The 24,725-nt window shown below is 35.6% G+C and overlaps 4 protein-coding genes across 7 annotated transcripts in view; 1 reads left to right on the plus strand and 3 right to left on the minus strand.

Annotated features, from left to right (window-relative positions):
- LOC105169889 (autophagy-related protein 2) overlaps nucleotides 1-5,519 on the minus strand; it is a gene marked incomplete in the record, with an annotated part of 13,370 nt that extends 7,851 nt beyond the window's left edge. For both annotated transcript variants that reach the window (XM_020696312.1, XM_020696311.1), the window contains 5 exon segments: nucleotides 1-735; nucleotides 846-1,018; nucleotides 2,957-3,105; nucleotides 3,529-4,580; nucleotides 4,963-5,519. In XM_020696312.1, the coding sequence (XP_020551971.1) occupies nucleotides 1-735; nucleotides 846-1,018; nucleotides 2,957-3,105; nucleotides 3,529-4,580; nucleotides 4,963-5,166 (2,313 nt within the window).
- On the plus strand, nucleotides 7,446-16,643 carry LOC105169555 (prostaglandin reductase-3). Its single transcript, XM_011089973.2, has 17 exons — nucleotides 7,446-7,800; nucleotides 7,875-8,056; nucleotides 8,323-8,428; nucleotides 8,561-8,637; nucleotides 9,513-9,600; nucleotides 10,749-10,938; nucleotides 11,613-11,739; nucleotides 12,000-12,080; nucleotides 12,436-12,537; nucleotides 12,651-12,746; nucleotides 12,947-13,021; nucleotides 13,504-13,623; nucleotides 14,997-15,125; nucleotides 15,277-15,354; nucleotides 15,937-16,023; nucleotides 16,106-16,192; nucleotides 16,294-16,643. Exons 1-17 carry the CDS (start codon nucleotides 7,572-7,574, stop codon nucleotides 16,342-16,344), a joined length of 1,905 nt encoding a protein of 634 aa, XP_011088275.1. The 5' UTR covers nucleotides 7,446-7,571; the 3' UTR covers nucleotides 16,345-16,643.
- Nucleotides 16,564-19,637, minus strand: LOC105169553 (B3 domain-containing protein At3g19184). Of its 2 annotated transcripts, none has more exons than XM_011089972.2 (7): nucleotides 19,146-19,637; nucleotides 18,935-19,030; nucleotides 18,423-18,454; nucleotides 18,180-18,339; nucleotides 17,508-17,714; nucleotides 17,278-17,369; nucleotides 16,564-16,975 (listed from the first exon to the last, which is right to left on the minus strand). In XM_011089972.2, the coding sequence occupies exons 1-6, from the start codon at nucleotides 19,272-19,274 to the stop codon at nucleotides 17,325-17,327; spliced, it is 669 nt and encodes a 222-aa protein (XP_011088274.1). In that variant the 5' UTR covers nucleotides 19,275-19,637; the 3' UTR covers nucleotides 16,564-16,975; nucleotides 17,278-17,324. The 2 variants fall into 2 exon arrangements, with proteins under 2 accessions (XP_011088274.1, XP_011088273.1); XM_011089971.2 differs by having other exon boundaries at nucleotides 18,935-19,036; nucleotides 19,146-19,635.
- LOC105169556 (B3 domain-containing protein At5g42700) lies at nucleotides 20,901-24,404 on the minus strand. 2 transcript variants are annotated; one of them, XM_011089976.2, is made up of 8 exons: nucleotides 24,077-24,404; nucleotides 23,880-23,963; nucleotides 22,670-22,701; nucleotides 22,403-22,565; nucleotides 22,104-22,310; nucleotides 21,873-21,963; nucleotides 21,619-21,759; nucleotides 20,901-21,497 (listed from the first exon to the last, which is right to left on the minus strand). In XM_011089976.2, exons 1-8 carry the CDS (start codon nucleotides 24,164-24,166, stop codon nucleotides 21,400-21,402), a joined length of 906 nt encoding a protein of 301 aa, XP_011088278.1. In that variant the 5' UTR covers nucleotides 24,167-24,404; the 3' UTR covers nucleotides 20,901-21,399. The 2 variants fall into 2 exon arrangements, with proteins under 2 accessions (XP_011088278.1, XP_011088276.1); XM_011089974.2 differs by having other exon boundaries at nucleotides 21,583-21,759; nucleotides 24,077-24,401.

Raw genomic sequence — 24,725 nt, forward strand, 5'->3', positions numbered from 1 at the left:
AATAAAGTCCAAAGCAATAAACTGGCTGCAAGAAGAGTAGCAGCTAAAACCATTATGCTCCTTCAGAGGGAAACACAGTATTATTCTAGCATTTGACAAGAATATATTCCCCTCAAGATCTTCTTTCGTCGACACATTTGTTGACTGTGGACGTGAAATATTACCTTGGTCACCCATAGGTGAAAACCCATACTTTTTAATTTCCGACTCCAGTCTAAAACCACTCTCCATGTGAGTTATTTCAATACACTTTTCTATCTCTTTCAGAAATTCTAGTGTCCTGGAAACTAGATCAAAGTTCACCCAGCAAACAAAATGTGGTAGCTTTAATGAAAAAGATGTTGGACCCATTAACGAGCCACCAGAAGAACCAGAGTTTACCCTGACATGGCATTTACTGACACCTGAGGTTTTTAGCAAAGTAACACTGTTATCTTTACCACAGATATTTTTTCCATTTATCATATGACAACATCCATCATTGTCCTGGATGCTCAGAGGAATACCAACAAAATGATCAACCTGGTGGTCTTTTTGAGTAACGTTCTTGGAGTCTTGGAAAGTCAGAAGAGCACCTTGTACACCTTCTTGCATTTTTTGAATTAAGGTCCCACTTTCAGAATTGTCATCACAACCATGCATCTTGTAATCCGCCAAGTCACTTTTGGAATACAAGTGATCAACTAGTTGGATATGTTGCATAATCAATTTGATATTCATTTCTCGAGGTCGAACCTGTGGACATGGTATGAAGTGGATAATAAGAAAATCAAATAAATCTGAAGTTACTAAACACATCAACACAATGTTCCAATCCAGAAAAGAAAATTCTCATGCAGAATTACCTGCAATATACAAAATAAGTCAACAAACTGTGCACACAGATGATGAATATGCAAATCAGTATTGCCCTTAGCACCCTTCATTTGCAGGGAGTTCTGGTCTTCATCAATGAAGGATAGAAGCACAGATACTTTTGTTATGCCTGCATTGAAGTTGGTTTCAACATGCTGCTGTTCTGCACCCAAGTGAGAAGAAAATAATATTAGTTTCCGGCAAGTAATTGTGATGCAGTACTGGAACTAAAATTCAGTAAAAATAAGTAACAAACACTTCTCTGTATACATATAGAACATATCTGTAAGGATTAAATGCAATTTTGGTCCTCTAACTATAGCCAAATCCCATTTTAGTCCTTTAACTTGTTAGGGTTTGGATTTCGTCCTCTATGCATTTTAATTGCTCAATTTTGGGACTCTTTTTGCCGGAAAAGTATCCAATTCGCCGGAAAATCAATCCATTTTCGCCCTAGTTTCACCGTCACCTTCTTTCTAAAAATCTGCCACCATCACTCAAAATTTCCGAGAGCCACATATACCGTTCGACTCCCAACTCAAGACGAACAAAACCCCTCAATCAATTTTAGGTTTCGATCACCACAAAGACTGGGCTTTCACCTTCACTGCCGCAGCCTCTTCGCGTTAATTCGCCGCGGTCCGTACGAACGGCGATCGCGGACCACCACAGTTCGACTCACCTCCTCCTTGTGAGTCTAACGAGACAAGTCCCAGCCATTTTCATCAACGTGGTGCGGAGATCCAAGGATTTGAAGTTCACGGCCACCTTTTTCGGCGGATTGGATATTTTTCCGGCGAAAAAAGTCCCAAAATTGAGCAATTAAAATACATAGAGGACCAAATCCAAACCCTAACAAGTTAAAGGACTAAAACGGGATTTGGCTATAATTAGAAGACCAAAATTGCATTCAATCCTATCTATAAAATATACAAGATATGTGTATATAGAAAACCTCATGCAAATAGAACAGGTAATGAATGCAAAATATCTATAAATATACAAGATATGTGTAATAGTGAATATATATCTATAAAGATTTATGTACTCATAAATACATAGTGATAAGAAAACCTCAAAACCATTTTAAACGATACGTAGAGCCAGTTTCAAGCATCAATCCCTGAAAAACCTTCCAGTTTCCAAGTGGGTGGGTTGACAGATTTTTAGCAGAAGCCAATTAACAAAAATTCTCCTCTAATGCCCTCTTTTTTCATTTTCACCTCTTTAACAAATGATTTCTAAGGTTGCTGATATTCAAAGCAGGTACAATCAGAAAATTCATTGACGACATAGCACCCTTCCTCTCTCTTTAAAAAAAAAAAGAATTTATGAGATTATATTCAACCATGCAAATAGAACAGGTAATGAATGCAAAAAATAATGAAACAAAAAGCAAAGCAAGGTAAACAAAACCATATTCTAGTTATTCCTCTATACTGGAGACATTAAAGAAAATTATTCACATACTTACATGACGACTTCATTGAACTAACATGGGCAATTTGACCATTGATTCTTCTGATCGCATCTATCCAACAGAGTTATTCACTCCTCTAAATATTCTAGAGGCTGAAATACTATTCCGAAATTCAGCACACAGGTCCTATTACTATTTCTTGTCCTTCATGCAACAAAAAATAGCCACATTTTCTAGCCATGATGAGATAGCTGATTGGGCATGCTTGGCAAAGGTAAGATCAACAAATAACTGAATCTAACCTTGCTAACAGTGTCAACCCCTTTCGGTTGACAACATTGACCATATATTTTTTGTAGATCCTGTTTAGAGTCCAGATTTCTCACAGAATCCAAACTAGTTTATCCACACCAGCAGTCCACATCCACCTAGAACCACTCCTGCTTGTACACTTATGATTAAGATTCAAATTTCCAACTTTTGTTGGTCCAGTTAATGGCTCCATACTACTAGTAAGCAAATAAACTTGGTCTCCTGAACAAGTTGATGGATTGGCAACAGACAGAATGCATTTATCCCCAACCCCAACCACACACACACAATGTGAACAAAATGATAGACTTCAGAACTACTTTAGTAATAAAGATTTGTATGTTAGGGTATAAGGAGCGAAGCACGTACCAGAAGGAACATGTAAAGATCCAGAGGCAAGGTTGGATGCTGCAGTTATTGCGCTAAACACAGAACAAGTCCAGTTCCACATGCCACTATTCCCTATAGCTGACTGTGAATTTCTTAGTCCATCCAAACACTCGAAAAATTGATCCACACTGCCAACAAATCATTTAGATGAGAACAGGAAAGATTTTAGCACAGTTTTAAGCCAATCTCGAGTATTGAAAATTGGGCAGAAACAAAATAGCAGAAATACTTTTACTCCCTATGAATATCAAAATTTTAATTGCCCTCAGCCATCGCAACTATTCCTAACCAACGGCTCAAATTTTTCAAGGAACAGGCCAGTGAGGTTGGTCAATTGACTAAATCCATTTTCTGAACAAGTACAAATGTCAGCACCTATAAGATGAGCTTGAACTTGGTCGCTTATCCAAATACAACTAGTTCTATTCAACTATTGTAATATGTGCTTGATTTTAAACATAACAAGATCCTTTTTGCATTATTCTGTTCCTGAAGCAATTTGTTTCTTCGAAAATATTCATCCAGCAACTTGATTTACAAAAAATACCAACCTTGCCTCAAAGTCTGGTTCTTCTTCATTTCTGTATTTCTGGCTTCTACTCACCCAATCAGATATGAGATGCGACTCTGATAGCAGGGTATTTACTGGTTCTTTCTCTATCAAGCAGCTATCAGTGACGAACGCTTCATTAACAAATAGCCCCATATCAGAAGGAAGCATGCAAGAGCTTGGAGCTGACAAACTGTTTGATGGTTCAAGATATCCCAGGTCCTCGCTCTCCTCACCAATTCCTTTAAATAGGTCCCACATGAAGATGGAGTATCCGATGGTGCTAGGTTGAATCCTTATTTCAAGAGGCTCAATATGAAGATCTGCATCCACTTTACAAATGTCTAATGAACCATCTTTCCAAGGCAAACTTAACTTAAGATTCCCTGAGAAACCTCCCTTTTCTCCACATATGACTGTAACCATGTTACCCGATGAACAGTACCCTGAAAACGAGTTGCCAGCAGCCGTCTCAGTTGAACATTCATGTGGAGACTGATGATCAAGACCATCCACATCAAGTAATTCAAGTACTGCTCCCTGAAATTTCACAAAGTTTGTTAATCGACTTAAACCAAGAAAATTATTAGCTGTGGTGAAACTGTTCGATGAATCATCTTCAGAAATATGTGTTCCGCATTCTACTTCACTAATCCGAAGCACCAAGATTCTGTCTAAGCCTTTCTTATTTCCTTCATCCAGAAGTGGATCAAATGCTACAATTAGTTTCTTAATTTTCACATGAAAGCTAGTTAGCAACCACTTCACCATTTTAGCAATGGTTTTAACTCCTTCATGAACATCAACAGATGCATTTGCCACCCTACTGTCCAGTGTCTCATTGTCTAGCTTTTTAATACCATGGCTGGAACTATTGCTGCAATTTTTACTATTTCTGCAAGTTTCAGATTCATCTGGAGAAGCCTTCACCCGGCGAGGAGCAATAACAACCTCAAGTTCATCCACCTCAATTCCAGAACCTCCTTCTTTCCAAGGCATTGTTACCAATAATGATCCAATTGACCCCTCTTTCACTAAAACTGCTGTCCCAATCTGAAAAAAGAAATGTAACAGAAGTTACTAGGAAGCATTATAGTTATCCAAATTACTAACCCAAAAAAAGGAAAAAGGACGCTTCAGTTTTTTCTTCCAAATTAATATCCCCGCCCTGACTTAACAATTAACATGTTCAAAAAGTGGACAATCATCATACACATTCAACTTTGATATTTAATTAATTACCCACCTAATAACCTACTTCAGGCTTAACCATACTGCTAAGACATTACTTAGATGCATCATATCATTATAGCCGCAAAAGAGCTCTTAACAAATAGTGAACAAACTATCAACATTCAATCAAATTATATGCAGTCCAAATATTAAAAAGGTAAAATAAATATCATTTAACGAGCATCAAGTTACTACCCCCTACCTTCTCGTTTATATAATCAACATTTAATGCAAGATCTGAGAGCTGAATTGTGCCAGCACCGAGCTGAACATCGAGCTGATGAAGATCAATATCTCCCAGTATAAGCTTCCCCAATTTCTTCTTCAACAAAAATTTACAAACACGTTTTATAGCCCACCGCGAGAACATCGCCTCAGCGGATTTCGGTATGCTCCACGAAAACATCTTCCCCTATATTCTCTATGCAGTTCCTTTTTCTGGGAAGCCTTTTCCTCCAATATTAGGGTTTCATAAACTTGTATACACAGAGAAGTTGGTCTTGATGGAGGCTGGAACCTCCATCCAAGCAAATTTCAGAAAGCTCAAAACACAACAAACCAAGATTAACAAATACTGATTTCCTTTCTTCTGTGGTTAGGGTTTAGGTCTGGAGAAATTAAATTGAGAAAGACTTTTGCTTGGGGTGGAGAGTCGTGTTTGGATTGGGGAATTGGTTTGGTGTTAATGATTGGATCGGTCCTATTTCGTTTACTCCAAAATTTGAGATTGAGATTACGATTACGATATGCTTGGAAAACAACAAGGGATAACGGTATTTTATTTGAAATTCTACCGCAAGATTAGACTCTTAATTCTTAAAATATATTTATTCACTAGAATAATTAATTAAATTATTAATGAAACTAATATTTATAAATTACTTTAATCCTATGCTTACTCTGATCACATTTTTCTTATTGACCCTCTTTTTTCTTTTTTTCATTTGTTTTCAGCAAATTCCCTAATTTGTCATCATTAGCAAGAAGTATCTTGTCAGTTATTGTACCTTGTTCTTGTGAATTTGCACCCTTGATTTTATTTGAGGAATAATATAATACAAATGATTGATTCAAATAAAATAATTTTGATGATTTTCTTATAATAATACAACTTGCTTAAGGCCACGCCTCATCTAATAAAAAATAGATTTGCCCACCTAATTTCAAGTTTGTTGACGTTTCGATATAATTTTAATTCACAATTCTATAAAAAAAAAAAATACGATTAGATCGATGTATTCTTCTGAAATATATATTTCAATATTTTTTATAAAATAACTATAGTAAAAACTCTATAAATTAATAATATTGAGACCACCTAATTTTATTAATTTAAAAGTATATTAATAAATTAATATTTTATTAATTTAAATATATTTTTTGGATGCAACATACCTATATAATTCTTTATGAATAAAACAAATATATTATATTGACTAGTTGAATGATGTTCAGGTACACTATGACTAATTTAATATAACGCATTTCCTAAATATTATTAAATAAATTATTAATTTAACGAGTATTAATTCATATAAGTTATACTATAATAAAAAAAAAATCTTAACTCGGTCGATTTAATCTCAGTTATATGTACTTCTTTATTTTCCTCATCACTTCTAGATTTAAGGTTACATTTTCCCAGCGTCAACCAAGCGGCGCATTTATATCTTATGTAATATATATTGAACAAACTGATTGAAAAAGTTATAAAAGTTGATTTTTTTTTAAAGAATGTATAAGATTCAAAATATTTTAATGCATATGGCTCAAGGAAGTATGAACAGAAAAATAAGTAAAAAGGAGCCGGACTCCCCGTAGACCATCCTACAGCCCATAAAAGAGGTAACCACTCAAAATATTTAAGAACCTAATTAAAAAAAAAAAAGTACAATAAAATGAAATAAAAAAAATTTGCAAACTATTAAAAAAAATCAAATAAATAAAATTCTCCTTCATAAATGGGGAATTATTTATATATGTATTACATTTTCTTGCTAAGATTAATACAGTAAATTCTGGCAATTCAAAAATTTGTGGTCTCATTTTTTACATTATTTTGTTGAAATATTTTTTTGCCCTATGTAGGTTTAGGCTTCTTATATATGTATTACATTTTCTTGCTAAGATTAATACAGTAAATTCTGGCAATTCAAAAATTTGTGGTCTCATTTTTTACATTATTTTGTTGAAATATTTTTTTGCCCTATGTAGGATTTTTTTAGGCTTCAATCATGCTACTTGAGCAAAATTTTTTGAATAATTGAGTGAATATTAAAGGCTTATCAAATAAAAAAAATTATATGTAATTTTTGAAATTAATTATAATAGTCATGCCATTTTAATACTACTGCATTAATTTTTTGTTGTGTCGATAATAATTTAAATTATTTTTTATTCATCTTAAAATATAAAAAATTATTTATTATATATATATATATATATATATTACAAGGATTTGGCATGACTGTTAGTATTTAATAAATTAATTTCAGATGAGTTCGAGGCGACAGTCAGTTTTAATTGAAATATGAAACATCTTGTTTGTGATTAATATTGGCCTTAGACGCATTATAAAAAATAAAAAAACTCAATATGCATCCGGACAATGTTTGTGGCGCTATTATCGAGGAGGATAAAGTTCATACCTTAGAGTCAACAAAAATTAAGAGATTGGAAAGCGATGCACGCTTACATCCTTACATACGTAGGAGCTATGAGTTTCCCTGCGACTTTTACGTAATAATCTGACCCCCGCGTCCACAGTGAAAAACCACTCGACAATTCATACCATTCCTTCGGACAACGCAAATGGAGCTCAGGCCTGGCCTATCAGCTCTCGTAACCGGCGGCGCCTCCGGCATCGGCCGAGCACTAGTTTTGGCCCTGGCGCAGAGAGGTATTTTCGTCACAGTCGTCGATTTTTCTCAAGACAAAGGGGAACAAGTTGCATCACTAGCTGAAAAAGAAGTTTCCAAGTTTCACTCCAGATTGGAATTTGCACCTGCTCTATTCATCAAATGTGATGTTACCGATTCAAGTAAGAGATGTTTGGATTTCCGTTGCGATTGACAAATAGAATTAGTGTGTGTGAAATGTTTGATTCGTGTTTAGATGAACTTACGGGGGCTTTCGAGAACCATGTTAAGACGTATGGAGGATTGGATATCTGTATTAACTGTGCTGGAATCGCGACTCCGGTTCCATTTTATCAGGATAAGACTGATGGCGCTAAGTCTTGGAGACGCGCTGTTGATGTTAATTTTGTTGCAGTTATTGATTCCACCCGCCTCGCGGTATGAGTTCAAGTTTTGTTAGTTTTATTGCATCGATCTTGTTGCAACTATGTAGGATACTGAAGTTAAGGCGAGAATCAATTTTGTGAAGTTCATTGATTAGCTTGTTCGTTTAATATAAATTTGTTAAGTTATCTAAAAGAAGCAGCAAAGTGGACTAGTTTTCTTTTATCGCCTATAATTCTTATTGGCATCTTTAGCTATGTGCCTGTTGATTTATGTCCTTGCTCTCATAGTTCTCAAGTACTATTTTTCTTGGTCCACAGATTCGAGCAATGCAAGAAGCTAAAAGACCTGGTGTGATCATTAATATCGGCTCTGCTTCAGGATTATACCCTATGTACCCTGACCCTATTTACTCTGGCTCCAAAGGTCCGATGCTCTTTGCATTTGTGTCTTTAGATTTAACATACTTATTCTTGATGCGTGGCTTTGTCTTGTGTCTATATTACTTGTCATATCACTACATTCCCTTTGTTCTGATCAGTGAGAAAACTTTCGCAGGGGGAGTAGTACTATTTACCAGATCGCTGGCTCCTTATAAGCGTCAAGGGATTCGTATAAATGTACTTTGCCCTGAGGTGAGCTATGTGTTAGGTTATATTTTTGCTCATAATTCTTCATCACAGGAAGAAAACACTAAAAGCTTCCGTCATTCAACAAAGGAGATTTCGGACGTTTAATAGACACGTGTTTATCAACTTATTTATCAAGAATTGAGGCTGTCTATCCCTCATGGCTTTGTGCTCTTCAAATGTAAAAGGACAACCTATTTATGTACAAATCCGCTGGGACTAGGAAAATGGCTCGAAGTTAATCTCCCTAAGGCCATACTTCGGAATTTTCTTTCCTTCCACTAGAGAGTCACCTAGATCTAAACCTTGAGAAAGATTGTGTGTTCTGAACCAAGCATATGGAATTGTAACGCTTGTTTTTCCCACTTCTCCCTCTAGAAAAGAATTAGAACACATAGATACAACGAACTAGCTAAAGAACCAAAAAGCATGCTAACAAGAAACTTCAAAAGAATAAGTACAACGGCATAGGCATTTACACTTTCAAACAATTTTGCTTTACAGAGTCAACTTCTGTATTTTCTCTGCTAGTTGCTACTCCCTCAGAACTTCTGGGCAAAGGCCAACTTTCGGCAGGATCTTATTTGGTGCAATTGCATTATCTTTCTTTTGAAAAATCCTTTTGTTTTTTTTACAACACTCATATTATTTTACCTTGCCAAAGATGGCTTATAGAATGGGTGATTGCTTGTATTTTCCCATTCTATTCTTCCAAGAAAGGATCCTTTACTACTAATATCCAGCTTATCCCGTTGTAGAAGTTTCTATTGGTATCAACGTGACAGAACAACTTTTCTGATTGATGCTCTGTTTGCTGGTCTCACTACTGTGAATTTCTAGATCTGGTAAATAATATAGCTTCCAACCATTACTTTCTGCAGTTTATTCAAACCGAGTTGGCCTCTAAGGTGGATCCTAAGTTTATTGATCTGAGTGGTGGCTTCTTGCCTATGGAAATGGCTGTGAAAGGTAAGTGTCATTCTAACTAATATTTTTTATTTTGTGCATCAAGATTTTGTGTCCCCGTGTGGCCGTATGATTCTTGTTGAGGAATAAATTTCTGATTCATTCTCCCTTGCTTCAACTTACACAATTTATTGGATCAGTTTGTACCTGAAAATGAGCTATTTGGAGTAACTTATAGCACAGCCTAGTCAACATTATTTCCAAAAACAGAAAAGCAACAATGTCATGTAGCCTGATTCCCTTCTTTTGGAAACTAACAATATGTTTTCGTGCTATTTGCCAAATCTGGACCGTCTTTTGGAATTAGGAAACTAAATGTAGGACACATTGGGTTTATATGGATTCTGACCCATTTTTCTTTCTTTTTTTTTTTTTTAAATGTAATTTGCTTCCAGTAATTGTAACTGTGCACGTCAGATTGCTAAACTAGGCGAAATGTGTTCACTGGATGGTTATTTTCTGCACTATGTCACATGTACTTGCATATTACAAGCTTCCTTCAGGTTTAATTCCAATAGAAGCAAAATGCCATGAAGGGACATGGAAACAAAAACCATGGAAAAATGACAGTAATGGTTGCAAATGGATAAGCATAAAGGATGAGTGCTGCTTTGATTGTTGTTCTTGTTCTTTTTCTTTTTCTCCTCCCCTTCAGTCTTTCCTATGTTGCAAGTAGTGTCTGCACCCTATAGTTCACTCTGTGGATTAAGTGTGTCTGGCTAGTAAATCCTTTGTACTTCATGTTCCAAAGCTGCAATTTATGTACTGCACAGACATAATTTCTCTAATCCTTCTCGAAATGAATCAAGGATATGATCACTAGCGATGCCCTTCATGTGCAATACTAGTAGGTATAGCTTGCCTAGAGGCTTTTATTTTTTCGTCTTCCCTTTATTTTCAAATTGTGAGATGTGCAATGGACATGAGAGCAAGTTGATGTTGGGAATCCAATGTTGATGATCTTCTAGTTCGATTTTTATATGCATTAGACCTCAAGACTCTTCTAAAGAAATAGGTCAGTTATAGAACAAGCACTTTTGTCTCAGATCGTTGCATTATGTAAAGCTTATAGAAAGTATAAAGTACTTGATGCACTTAAAAGTAAAAAAACTATGTTGTTAGGTTGATCTTTAAATTCTTAACTTATATAGGTGCCTTTGAGCTTATTACTGATGAAAGTAAAGCTGGGGCTTGCTTGTGGATATCTAACAGAAGGGGTTTGGAGTATTGGCCCACTCCCGCAGAAGAAGAAAAATATCGTGTACGCCCCAAGACTTTGAGGAGGAATTCTCCGGATGTTGTCCCACTTAATATTCAACTCCCTCAAAGTTTTGAGAAAATGTAAGTGAACGTGTGTTGAATGTTGCCTGATAAAGACTAGAACAAACTGAGTTTTCCATACTTTGAAATCCACAACCTTTAGCAAATATGAGACATGATTCACTCATGTAAATCATGATACAATATGTTGACAGAATTTGTAAACCGCCAGTAATTATTTAATGGTTGCACAGAACACCTTTACTAATCTTGAATTATGCAAATTGCTTATATGAAATAAATTGAGCAAACTATGAACCCTTTTTGTCTCATTTTTGTTGTTAATGTACTTATATTTTCTTCAACATCTTTGTTTCCAAATTTTTTGAGTGATTCAAGTTGAAATTTGATCAAAAAAGATAATAAGTACTTTAGATATGACGAAACATTTTCCAGTTTAGAGAGGAATAGTTGATGACTATATGAATGTTCTCTTCTAGATTCCCCATAAGAATGAAGTGTCTTGTAACCATTATGCAGCTTTCTTGGATTATGATCCCTTTCTCTTATTTTTTGTTTCTCACTTTTGTACTCGGAACTATACACATGCTTTTTGGCCTGCTCTATTTATTTTGAGTTTTAAAATTGAACCTGCATCTGTACTTCATCATATACTTTAATCAGACGGCTTTCCTTACCAAGACATTGATTTAATCTTTTACCTTGACATTTTTTGTTCTGGTCTTGTCTTCTAGAGTTGTTCACACTTTAAGCCACAACTTCCGTACTGCAACACGTGTACAACGAACTTTATTGACACTGCCGCTTAAACCAGATTATGTTCTTCTGAAAATCATCTACGCTGGGGTTAATGCTAGTGATGTAAGTTTGTTTCTCTCATAAGTATCACTATTGCTATGTTGTTTGGTTTTGATGGTATTACTTTAAGTTGTGTAAACATAAGTAGCAAATACATTGTGTTCTTACAACAGCATATTTGTTTATGAACCTCTTCAAGTTCAATTACAGTTCTTGCATATCTTAGTTATAAGATTAGAGATGGACTGTCATAATCAAGGAGAACATGGTTACTGCCCCTCTCTTAAGCTTGGCATGTTTATTAATCACAGTCATTTTAACAGGTAAATTTTAGCTCTGGAAGGTATTTTAGTGGGGGCAACAAAGACATCAGTTCCCTCCTTCCTTTTGATGCTGGCTTCGAGGTTAGGAAAATCTTAATTTTGTGTTCATTTGATTATATTTATAAGTACTTTTGAAGTGCTACTCCAAATTTTGGATAAGAGAATGTGCTGCCCAAATATTGCATAGAGCGAAAGATACTATGTAAAAGATCTTTATGAAGCTTTATGAACATGGTCTGGGGTCTTCAGGCAGATCCTTCCTCTATCAGATTAAAATGTCTTTCAAAAGTTGAGATGGTTATAGTTTAGCCGGAGTACCTTTATCTGCATTTGTTGCTCAATTGTTAGTCTGTGGAAGTTATACTGGAAAAGCGAAGTTCTGTAGATAAGTAGTGTAATCATCTAGTGCTGCCACACTCATGATCTCTTTTTGTAGGGTGTCGGTATAATTGCTGCTATAGGTGATTCAGTTAAACACTTAAAAGTTGGCACTCCTGCTGCAATTATGACGTTTGGAAGTTATGCCGAATTCACGATGGTAAAACATTCTTTTGGTTTTGAAAATTTAATAATATTTTTCTTTCCTTTCCTTTTAGGAGTTTTTTACTTTTTTCTGAATGTGATATAAGCATAGGCTTCTTTGTAATTTAGGTACCCTCAAAACACATCCTCCCTGTGGCAAGACCAGATCCAGAAGTTGTTGCTATGCTCACGTCTGGGCTAACAGCATCTATAGCTTTAGAAAAGGTGTTTTATTGCTGCCAACGAGATACATTTTTCTTCTCCCAGTCTTTGCTTTTCTTTTTTCATCTTCATAAATTAAAACATTGGTCTGAGTGCAGATCTGGTAGTAGATGAATTTTTTTTGTTACAGGCTTCACTGTTCAAATGTGTCTCATTCGTAGAATGATTTGGCCAATGCCTTCTTCCTTTTATTCATGTTGTAGGCAGCACAAATGGACTCAGGGAAAACAGTTCTTGTCACTGCCGCTGCAGGAGGGACAGGACAATTTGCTGTCCAGGTATACATATCATGAGGCAAGAATCTTTCTTACAGAATTCCTAGTTGTTGAATCTTGTCAATGTCAGCATAACAGTTTCAGAATGCATGACGATTCTCAATCTATTTGTTACTTTATTGGAAAGAAGTAATTCAAATCCTTGTGGTCTGTATTTTATTATTCACTCCTCGTATCTAAGGAAGTCTCAATGTCTGAGCTGACGAGTTTAAGCTTTTGGGAATGGTAAAATCTGACTACGTAGCTGCACCCTGGAGGGAAGCCTTTTCATGTTTTGAGCCTGGAGCATTCTCATCATCTTCCCAGGGCACATGCTGTTGATTATCCTATGAGTTTTTCAGGAGACTGACAATAAGGGCTTTGTGTTTGTATTGATCACTTCCATTTTGATCTGTATACTGCCTTTTAGTTAATTCTATCAAGAAATAGCGTACCTATCTATTTATTCTGAAGTAAATTAAATCATATGGACTGTCTTACTGCAGTTGGCAAAACTAGCTGGAAGTAAGGTCATTGCAACCTGTGGAGGAAAAGACAAGGCCAAACTCTTGAAGGATTTGGGAGTGGATCGAGTCATTGACTATAAAGCTGAAAATATCAAAACCGTATGTTTCTTGAAAACCTTTTCTTGAATTTTATAATTTATTTTGGCTAGAAGAAAAAGAATTGGGTTTTGCTGGGTTGATACTTTTTGTTTAGCTATGCTACCTAACAGTTCCTGATGATTCTTTCCATACTTTTGGGAGTTGATCAAGTCTTTGACTAGAATGCAGAAAATTAGGAATACGAAATTAGAAGAGTTTTAATAGCTCATCTTTGAGATTCGGATATTCGATTTAGTTTTGCCACATGGTTCTGATCTCTCCTGTTCCTCAAGATAAAACCTGCACTTTTGCTTCTGATTTTCAATTGTCATGAAAAACTTCAGATCTTCTTCCTCATACCTTTTCTGGCAAAGATTTACAAGCATTCCGTAATAAACAGCCAGCTATGTCCAAAATGCAGTTCCTCTTCATTAAGAGCTTTTAGAAAGTTCCTGCTTAACTTTTTCTTGGGGCTCTTCTATTTCGAAGAACATACATGCCTCTCAAAATGCTTCTTGGAATATATCAATTAAGAGGTAAGAAATGAAGCTCAACTAGAATAAAGAAACATCCATTGGAACTGTTCCTCTTTAAAGCTGAACTACAACAAATTTAATGTTGTTTATCAAAATATTCATTTAGCAACTTAAGCCTGTGCAGGTGAGCATTTTGCTTCTTGATCTAGAATGGAGTTCCTCCAACATTCCAAGTTTCAGTCGTCCAGCACACCTCATGTTTTCTTTATCTTCTGCTACTGTTTATCTGTCAATGAGATAATTATGTGCAGTTATTTGTTGTGCTTGCTTAACTTCCTCTCAAAGAGAACGAGCAAGAAAAAAGTAGTTCCGGTGGAATGGAGAGGATTGCCAAGTTGGTTTGGTGTGAAGTTTAATGGTGAATAGTTAATGATGTGCAGAAGATATTAGACAAGAGATAAATTGTCATGATTATGTGATATCTTCTTTTTGGAAGTAGTGAAATGTGTCCTGAGATATGCTTTAGAGAAAACCCACAAACAAGCATATCTCTATGAAAAAAAGTTTTCATGAGATGAGACTAGATGGGAAATTTCCAACAAGCAATGACAGCCTCATATTTTCTTTTGTTTGAGCTTGAAATATGCAACAAAAATTTTCTCGAGAATTGAGGGCATAGCCAGCTGTGCATAATGCCATGTGGCAGGAAAACTTGACATTTTTCCTCATTTTTAGTTCAATAAATATCCAACTTATCATGTTCCTCTGGAAAAGATTTTATCCGTTTTTGCAAAACAAAGGCTGACTGTAAAATTCTCCTTTCCCTTTTTCTGAGCAAAGCCAAATGCTTACATGCTCAAAACGATATATTAGTAATGCTTGATTCATGTATCCTTTTCAAATATCTTATCTTCTCAGGTTCTAAAGAATGAGTTCCCTAAAGGTGTTGATATTGTATACGAGTCTGTTGGCGGTGAAATGTTTGATATGTGCTTGAATGCTTTGGCCAATTATGGACGTCTAGTTGTGATTGGGATGATCTCTCAGGTTTGCAACTTTTGACTCAAACACGTACTACTTGTAAATCCTTTTCAGCACTGTTTTCGAATAATAAGATAACTTTACTGAATTCAAAGCATTTCCCTTGGTCTCTAATTCATTGACATGACATATCAAAACAAAACTTGTGTGATTACAGTATCAAGGAGAGCAAGGATGGAAGCCACGGGCTTATACTGGGTTATGCGAAAAGATTCTAGCAAAGAGCCAGACTGTGGTAAGCGAGCAATATCTGCAAATTATAGGCACTGTAATTGACTTAAATAAACTAATTGGCGGTCCCTCACACTCTTCCAAATTCTTTGGTTAACTAATTCTGTTTCTACCACTGAAGTAATTTTGAATAGACAATAATGGATGCTGGCACAATTATGCTTTGATGCCCTGTTTGGTCAACTTCAAGTCTGTTTTTAGTATGTTATTGTAGATTTTGTTGATTCAAGTCTTAAAATTTTGCTCATTGCTGAACTCAGTCTGGAAATGGTTTTGCCTTTTGTTGTTCATATCAAATTATCAATTTTTATTGTACCCGCTGAAGTTATAATAATTTTACAATTGTACTTTATATGTTCATCACCTTTCGCACCTTGATCAATTGGATTTTAAGAACTCTTCAAACTTCATTCACTCAAGTGAATACATTACTCTGAGGAAGAGCATTTTATATCTTTAAAAGAACTTGGTCGTTTGTATGCTTGAAACTTTGTTTTGATTGCTAATTTCTCTTTAAGGGCGATAGTCGATCATTTACTATTTATTTTATGGGCTCTTCTCTTTAATGATGATTCCAAATATCCAGGCTGGATTTTTCTTGGTACAATATGCTCACCTTTGGCAACAACACCTAGATAAGCTAGTAGATCTATACTCCTCAGGGAAGCTAAAGGTAAATTATACACTTCATATTTGTTAAATTTGAGTGCTTTCTGGACTCATCATGTGCAACCCTTCTTCCGCTTGTTCGACAGGTTGCTGTAGACCCCAAACCATTCTTGGGTGTTCGTTCTGTTGCTGATGCAGTTGACTATCTTCATTCTGGTAAAAGTGTTGGCAAGGTAGTTTATATATCCCTCAACTATTTACTTCTAGTTTCCTTTATGAAGGTAGTCGATTACAATGCTTGCAAACCGTTTAAAATTTCAAGTAAATATTGCAGGTGGTTGTCTGCATTGATCCAACATTCGGTCATCATTCCGCAAAATTATGAGGACATAATGGCCAAGTTCCACTATTTTTCTCTTGCAAGAATTAAAAATTAATTGTCCTGACTAATACAGTACTAAAGCATTCACAAGGCCTCAATACACATATATAGGCTAAAATAAAGAAGGCAGCTGCCATACAAGGATCTGATGGAAGACCTGTCATTTAAGTATTTCAGATTAATGACCTGTATTATATCATATTTCGCATTTTGAACATAGTGTGAAATTTCAGCTTGCCAATCTGTCACTCTGTGCTTGGATCTATGATTTAGATGAGAGAAAACCATGGCATTATGTTTTAGGTTCTTTGTTCGAACTATTTGATTCCAGCAATCATTCACTATGCCATTTGAAGCCATGAAAATTTTTGGTGTCATTAGCAGGAATAAGCAACATGCTTTAAACTACATTGTCACACACACTATCCAATTTCAAGGTGCAGACTTCTAGTTTGGTGCAGAGTAGTTTCTTCCTATTGCATATTGACAATAATTTGCTAAGAATGATCATGGCAGAAGCTTTCCGGTGGCAATAAATCTACAAGCAGAGGAGCTTCTTCCTGCCAAGATGAGTAAGCTTCTGCACTAGTCAAAATGTGGCCGGTACCAAAAGCATTGCCTATGAGTTAGATATCTGCAAAATGGAGATAACATGGAGATGTATAATTTATTCATTTCTTCAAGGCTCTAATGACAATAGGATAACATCATTTTTACATTTCTAAGTTGTGAAACTAACAAGAATGATAATAGGGTAGCAGCTACACATATAGGTTGTGACATGGTCGTAGTCTACAAAATTAAACATATTGTCTCCCAAGTTTATGGGATTCAAAAATCCTAAGATGTCTTTTACTACGTTAGAGTCTTTTCACGTAAATGGGAAGACTGAAACATGATTCATCCGAGAATACATATTTCTGGTACTAAGCATACCTGATTGAGGTATCCTCCGATCAACCTGGTAGTATAAAGTAAAAATGTCAGTTGCTGCTTTCTCCAGGTTCATTTACCCTTATGATGTAAACCTGTATGTACAATCGTCAATGGAACAGTAACTATGTCTATGATAAGAAACTGCTAATGAGCGTCCATAAGAATTAAAAAAAATATATATTTATTAACATGTAATTTTCCTGAACATGAAGTGAATAGCACATGATTACCTTGAAGGTTGTTGGTTCAACTAACTGAAAAACGGCGGTGTCCCCATCAACTAGCTCATGATCAATGGCAAAGCCTCTCCACCCGCCACTCAGACCCGTCTTCAAAGCAAGATACTTTGTTGGAGATTCTTCTCCTTGCTCATCAACTAAATTGATAATTACATCACGACTTGGAAGATGTGTCTTGCAAAACTGGACTGGAAGACCCTATCGAAATTAAAGCTTACATTTATCTCTTGCACTTTATCTGTGTAAAATAACTATCAATTCACTTGTCGTTCCCATTTATGTGTTTATCTCAAAAAGTGGGCAGCCTTTCTCTTAATGATATTACTAGCAAGGTCAAGAATGGAGCTCATACACCTATAAGTATATTCATATATATGCTCCTAAGCCTGTCATACATTTGGGGAGGTGAGAGCATTTAAGTGACAAAGACAACGGTTTACAGACATACAGATTATTAGCTTAGAGATTATGCAATCACATTTGGCTGTTTCACCACAAATGTTTATAGGTTTACCTGGATTTCATCAACCTCTTAAGCTTTATTTTTCTCTATATTATAATGATAAGATTAAAAGCATCACCGATTGTGTTATTGTGGACAATCTTCGATTTCATGTGATTAACTTGAGAAGAAAGTCGAATGTAATACTGTCTCGAACGTACCAGCCAAAATCCACCAGTAACATGTGATTGAAGCATGGGCTTTACAAAGCTCGGAATATCTTGATCTAAACCTGATTGGAGTTCCTGGGCCCGCTGTATAGCATACTGCCTATCTTCATATGAGGCGTACACTCTGTTCAACAAATCCCTTCTTTGATAACTAGAACAGAGGATCCAACAGCACAAGGCATCAGAAATTTCTTCGATCAATATGGTGAGATGAAATAACTATCTTGAACTAACCTCCTTGGCTTCCCCATAGGTTCAATTGGAACCTACCAAGAACCAAGAACACAAATCAAAAACACTTGCACAATTGTTTGATCCACATGATGTTACAAATACACATGTTGTACTTTCATCAAGTGGTTTCCGGTTGTGATCAAGACATGTAAATAAAGGTTACGATTTCAGAAATTTTGTTTACATATGTTTCATGAGTTATATTTTTCAGGGAAAAAGATTAGAATCATCGAAGATTCGACAACTTAAGTTACATACTTGTGCATGCACAAAGGCTTCATTTAATAACATGCCATTGCAAGAATATTCACATATCTTGATGACAATCACAGTTGGAATGTTCCATTACAACCTTCACCTTGTGCATAAAGATATTTCCTATGAACACATTTAGCATTAATATGCAAACATAAATATAGGATAAAACACAAATTTGCAACAAAGGAACATAAGTGGATATTTACACACACATTTAAGTAATAGAGTCTTAGAAATAGTTATTAGTTACGGACTTCTTTGTAGCTGCGGGGAGGCAAATCCGCAACCCGACTCGACCGCCGGATGGCAGAGGGGTCCAGAGGCATTTTCGGAACCTTCGGCTTCACCTTCTTCATCTGTGGAAAAAGAAGACAAACAGTAAGAAGAAACCCTTCTGAATTATTGTTTCAGAAAACCAAAATACACACACAACAAAGAGAGATTCTTATGGGAATTTTTACATACAGGTGAAGGGCTGGGAGTGCGTAGAGCTTGAGCAAGCTTGTTGAGATTGAGTTCTTCCATTCTCTTCTTGTTCTCCTCCAGCCTCTTCTGCCTGCTCGCTTCGTACGCTGATTTCTTCGCCACCACCATTTTTTTCTTCTCTTTTTCACTTTCTGGGAATGCAAATTTTAACTTCTCCTTTTTTGTTTTTTCTTCTGAAATTGAAGTTGTTCTTGATGGGTTTTTTGTTTGCGATTGTGCAAGAACGGAAGAAGAGCAAAGGAGGAGGAAATTGATGGGAGAAGAGTGGGAAAAGACCGTTGGAATAAATCGATGTGGTCTGTACTCTTGTAATAACCCTTCCCTTCCATCTTCTAATTTTCCCTCCCAAAACCCTTTGGTGGGGACCCACTTTCAAGATTTCAAATTCAAACTTCACCCAACTACAAGCTTTGGCGTAGTACACTGCTATTTTAGTATACAAGCCAGAAACATTCAGTGGGATATTTTTGTAGCATTTAGACCTTTTCTAGAAAGATGAAATTATATTTTTTTTAAAATTAAAATTACAATTACATCTTCTAAACATTTATTATTTACATTTGACCCTCTTTTGTTAGTGTGTCAACGAAAAATGCTAACTTTAACAAAATATATATATATATAAATCTTTAATTTTTACTCCCAATTTAATATTTTCGTGTGATAATTTTGTATTTATGAGGAAAAAATGTAATGATGTTAACCTCACTCCTACATAAATATTACATTCATCGTATAAAATTATAATCAAAATGTTAAATAAAGGGTAAAAACTAAAAGGTTATGCTATTTTTTTTTTTAATATTTTATTTTCCGTCTAAACTCTATTGGAATGGCGTCAACTATGAATAGAGAATTTTCAAAAATGACGTAGATGTATTTCAAAAAAATTTTTAAAAATATATAATTTTATATTTTTAAATGAGGTACATATATAAATAACTCTTTTTAATTGTTGTGTCTTGGTTCTTGCTTTCTAAAAAAGAAAATGAAAGAGAAACCCTAAAATAGTCAATTTTGACTGTCAAGAACCACAACATAAAATCAATGTTGGCATCAAACACATACATATGAACCCTAAAATAGTCAATTTTGACTGTCCAGAACCACAACATAAAATCAATGTTGGCATCAAACATTTAACATACATATGTGCTAAATATGATGTGGTCAGGAAACATGGATGTCTTTTAGTGAACATGGAAAGTAACACACTCATTCTAAGTCATCTTATCAAGTTGTAATTTATTATTGATCAAGTCAAAAACATTTTACCCCTCAAACTATCACCGTTTTTATATTTATTTATTTATTTTAATTTGCTCACCAATCACACAAAATTTGCAAGCTACCTATTCATGGCAAATTGAAAAAAAAAATAACAAAATATAAAAACGAACACAGCTCAGAATATAAAATGTTGTTTACCCTAATAATATGAAACTATTACAACTAAATCAGTTACAATAATGAATCAATACTTGCAAATGATAATAAATCAAAACAAATGAACAAAATAAACCCAAAACTTCCTACTGCTTCATGACCACATTCTGAAGATCATAAGCCGATTCATGCCAGACATCCGTGTCGGATAATTAAGAATAGCCAATCAGTGCGGAAATGACATCCGTATCATATAATTAAGTATAGTGAATGAGCTCAGGAACAGGTGAAACTCGAACAAAGATTGAAAGCTAAATTCGGAGGCTAATTTTTTACTGTGCAACAAAATACGGCAGCATAATGTGATCCTTTGATACAAACTCGAACTTGTACATAACCCAAAAAAATTCCGCAGAATTCACAAGCCACCTTCAAATCTGACAACGCTATAACGATTGCATTCATTACAAATCCTCCGCTCGACCATGTGAGTGAAGGTTCTGTATAGACATCATACATCTAACACATTACATGCACTTACAATAGTTCAATTTACTTACTTTTTACCTTTGGATGTCGATATCAGTATTATATATATTCAGGCCTTTCGTCAGAATGTTGTATTTCGAAACACTTTCACAGTTTCTATATTCTACCCTTACCGTCCCAAGATGAAAATCGAAGTTTGAAGCTTCTCATGATTCAGGATCGAGTCAAAAACTTGTGCCGTCTTTACCAAATACGTTGGGACTTTTTACATCTTTTCCCCCTGATTTGATGCCTATGGACTCTACAAAATGGGAGGCGGGCAGTCACAAGTGCTCTTCGCCACATTCTCGTTGGGAGTCTACCGACAAATGACGCCCTCACGGGAATGGTCATGCAGAAATGACGTCTTAGGATAGCATAGGTCCTTAGATTGAGGCTGATTCGTAATTTCAGAACCTACAAATACCATTTCTCAGGTCAATTGCAATTTTCAGGGTCCTCAAATATCATTCTTCAATGTGAAAAGAAAAGATATCCACACCTTCAATGACTTCGTAACTAAAACCATCACCCTTACTTGCAGATCGATCCGCCACAGGCGCAGGAATAGAGCTTGGTGCGTTTTTTCCTTTGTTTTCCAGAGGTGTAGAAATATCAAGCAGAAACGGCTCCACATACTTTGTTTTCTTTCGCTTCTTGTTATCTCTCTTCATGCTTTCTTTCAGATATACAACATGACAACGAAATATACAAATAGAGGAGATCAGTTTTTATTCTGGAAAAAGTTTGTCTATCGCAATAATGAAAGCAAACCGGTAAGAAAAGACTAACCAGCATTTGTCCCTCTCCTGGAAGCATCCATATCCATGAGGCAAAGTGCAGCTCCTACAACGTCTGAGTCATTTACTCTCACAATGTGCACCTATAAGACGTAATACTCAAGAACAATATCAAGGTAATGACACGTGCCAAATATGCAAAATTATGTGGTGCATAAGTTCATCATTGTCAGCGTCTACTCAAGTACGTTTAAATATAAACTCAAAATAATGAAAAAATCACCTTTAGTTTGCAAGGTCCCGTCAAATGGAAAATTAGTATATCTCCTTTCAGCAATCTGTGCGATATGGAAAAACCCCTCCATCCAGCACTTAGGCCGTGCCTCTCCAGAAGATAAGATGTCTTGTACTCATTTCCCCACTCATCCACCAACACGATGGAGGTATCATGATTGGGCAAATGAACACTGCAGAATTTTTTTGGTAGATGCTGCCATAAGAAGCATTAGCACAAAGAGTTTCGTCTAGCTTGCCTACACTTGACATATGCTTTAGAAACAGGACGAAATTTCAAATGCTTACCAGCCAAAATCCATGAGCAACATTTGATGGCAGCATACACTTTACAAAATGAGGGAGCTCATTTTCTAGACGGGCTAGCACTTTTTCTGCTCGCTCCATAACGGAAAACTTAGCTTCAACATCATCATATAGGTCGGTATATCGGGTCCTCTTTCGTGCAATGCTGTTTTATGTTTCACATCACAAAAATTTTAAATAATTAGTATTTCTCTTGCCTTCAAGGGGACTGATATGAAGATTGAAATCCATTCATATAAAATTGCCGACCTTCCTGATTTGTTGGTATTATCTGCGCAGACCTGTTTGAGAATTAAAACAATGCATCAGTTCAGTTATTATTATTAAATCCAAGATGAGTGCTTCCGGACATAGCAACAGCCGTATAAATTCAACTAATCTTTTGTTTCTTCATTATAGCCTCAGAATGAATCAACTCATTAGAAGGGCAAGATGAATTTGATAGAGGCACGACTATCAGCCGTCTGCCAGAAAACTTTCTGGAGTTAGATAAAGTCGCATGCAAGTACTGAAAACGACCCAATTTCAACTCTTAGATATTAATGTACAGATATACTTTAGCACATCTTCCTCTGCATAAATTAAAATTTCATGTTCAGTCATCCGGTTATTGACTCCAAAAGAAAAAACACAAATAGTGGAGCAACATAGCCACGTTTGTAGCTACAAAAGTTGTATGATCTAATGGCAATCAGACCTCAAGATTGAGCAGATCAGAATGACTCAAGAACATTATCCGATATATCAATTATCAGCATAAGTTTGAATGTGAAATTATTTTATAAATTCCCGTAACGTTAGGAAGCGTTTCATCTGACAAACAGTTACGTTAGTGAAACATATAATACAAGAACGTTCACTCCACCCCCTGTCCATCAATTTGAGAACTACATCGTTATTCAAATGCGTGAAAGAACTTAAGAGCGTCAAACGCTCAAGAACTTTCAAAACAAAATTTTGAAGAAATCGTTTAATTTCTGAAATCAGCAAGCCGTTTAGAGCATTAGACATCATATTGAAAATATAACCCTCAACGAACTAGTAAATCCGGTCCAACTGCAATAAATGCGAATGAACCGAATCCCAAAACGACGCACGTTCATCGGACGCAAAAACGTCAACAAACACAATCCAAAGTAAATAAAATTTAGGGTTTCAAAACATTCTGGATTAGGGGGAATTTGCAGTTTCACCACTGTCGACGAGTCGGACACGGCTCGTATTAACTCTATCAGATCCTCAAGAAACTGAAAGAACACACATGAAACTGCAGCAAATTGCTATCTAAGGCAAATCTCCAGTGACAAAACTCAATAACATCAACTGATACAACTACAGAAAGCACATATTTGACATGCATCCACTCAAAAAACTCACAGATTACAAAATATAAAGATGGACACCGGATCCATACACCAAGAACACACATAAGAAACATAAGGGAAAAGAAAATACTCACTTTTTTATCCTTAGATTTCAGACTCTTGGGCTTCCTTGAAACCCCCTTTTTCTTCCTCTGTAATTGCATTCTCTTCTTCTTTTTCTGTAAAAGAGAAAACCCATCTCACACACAACATAAAGTAGGAATACAGTCAAACAACACACACACACACAAAACAAATAACTAAAGAAAATAAATGGACAAGAAAATGAAACCTTATCTGTATGGTCTGAGCTATATTCAGAAGCAGTGCAGTTTCGGGTCTCAACCTCATGTAATTTTCCTTTCAGTTTCTTGGTTTCCATCAGTCCTGTCCTGTGTCTCTCTTTCCTCTTCTCTTACACTACCAACAGTTTTTACTGAGTTCAACTTTGTCTTACAGAAATCTTTTCTTTTTTTTTTTTTTTGGATTATTTATATTTATATGTGTGGCGAGCGGAGAGAGAAACAGAGAGAAGGCAGGTTCCACAAGCCAGCTTAGCACACAAAGACAGCCAAACGCGGGCCACACTGCGGAAATATAGCGCTGCTGTGACTATGAGTTGCTCCAAACTGCCTGTCCCTATTTCCATAATTTTGTCTGGTAAATTTCTTCATAAATTCGGGTAAAATCCCTTTATTGTCATATGGCGCCCCTCTTTTTCAAATTATTTTCAATTTAAGTCCTTTTATGTGAATTGTTTTTTAATTGTTCTATCTGTATCTTATCGTATATAATGTTGTTATTTTGTATTAATACAGCGTTTTCAAAATTTAAATTGCTATAGTGTAGCTTTTTCGCATGTTGTTTGGATATTTATTTTTATATTTCGTTATTTGTGTAATCTACTTATTTATTTTTAAAATAATATTTTCTTTCATGTT

The sequence above is a fragment of the Sesamum indicum genome, linkage group LG8 (assembly GCF_000512975.1).
Source record: "Sesamum indicum cultivar Zhongzhi No. 13 linkage group LG8, S_indicum_v1.0, whole genome shotgun sequence".
In the NCBI taxonomy this organism is placed as follows: Eukaryota; Viridiplantae; Streptophyta; class Magnoliopsida; order Lamiales; family Pedaliaceae; genus Sesamum; species Sesamum indicum.

What these genes read in the sequence shown, in the direction of transcription:
- LOC105169555 (XM_011089973.2), top strand. Translation starts at nt 7,572, where the DNA reads ATGGAGCTCAGGCCTGGCCTATCAGCTCTCGTAACCGGCGGCGCCTCC. An exon ending in TGATTGGGATGATCTCTCAG is followed by an intron (nt 15,126 to 15,276) that starts GTTTGCAACTTT and finishes GTGTGATTACAG; the next exon opens with TATCAAGGAGAGCAAGGATG. An exon ending in TAGCAAAGAGCCAGACTGTG is followed by an intron (nt 15,355 to 15,936) that starts GTAAGCGAGCAA and finishes CCAAATATCCAG; the next exon opens with GCTGGATTTTTCTTGGTACA.
- LOC105169553 (XM_011089971.2), bottom strand. Translation starts at nt 19,274, where the DNA reads ATGGTGGTGGCGAAGAAATCAGCGTACGAAGCGAGCAGGCAGAAGAGG. An exon ending in CTCCCCGCAGCTACAAAGAA is followed by an intron (nt 18,455 to 18,934) that starts GTCCGTAACTAA and finishes GGTTCTTGGTAG; the next exon opens with GTTCCAATTGAACCTATGGG. An exon ending in TTGAACCAACAACCTTCAAG is followed by an intron (nt 17,370 to 17,507) that starts GTAATCATGTGC and finishes TTGTACATACAG; the next exon opens with GTTTACATCATAAGGGTAAA.
- LOC105169556 (XM_011089974.2), bottom strand. Translation starts at nt 24,166, where the DNA reads ATGGAAACCAAGAAACTGAAAGGAAAATTACATGAGGTTGAGACCCGA. An exon ending in AATACCAACAAATCAGGAAG is followed by an intron (nt 22,566 to 22,669) that starts GTCGGCAATTTT and finishes AACATAAAACAG; the next exon opens with CATTGCACGAAAGAGGACCC. An exon ending in TAGTTACGAAGTCATTGAAG is followed by an intron (nt 21,498 to 21,582) that starts GTGTGGATATCT and finishes TGGTATTTGTAG; the next exon opens with GTTCTGAAATTACGAATCAG.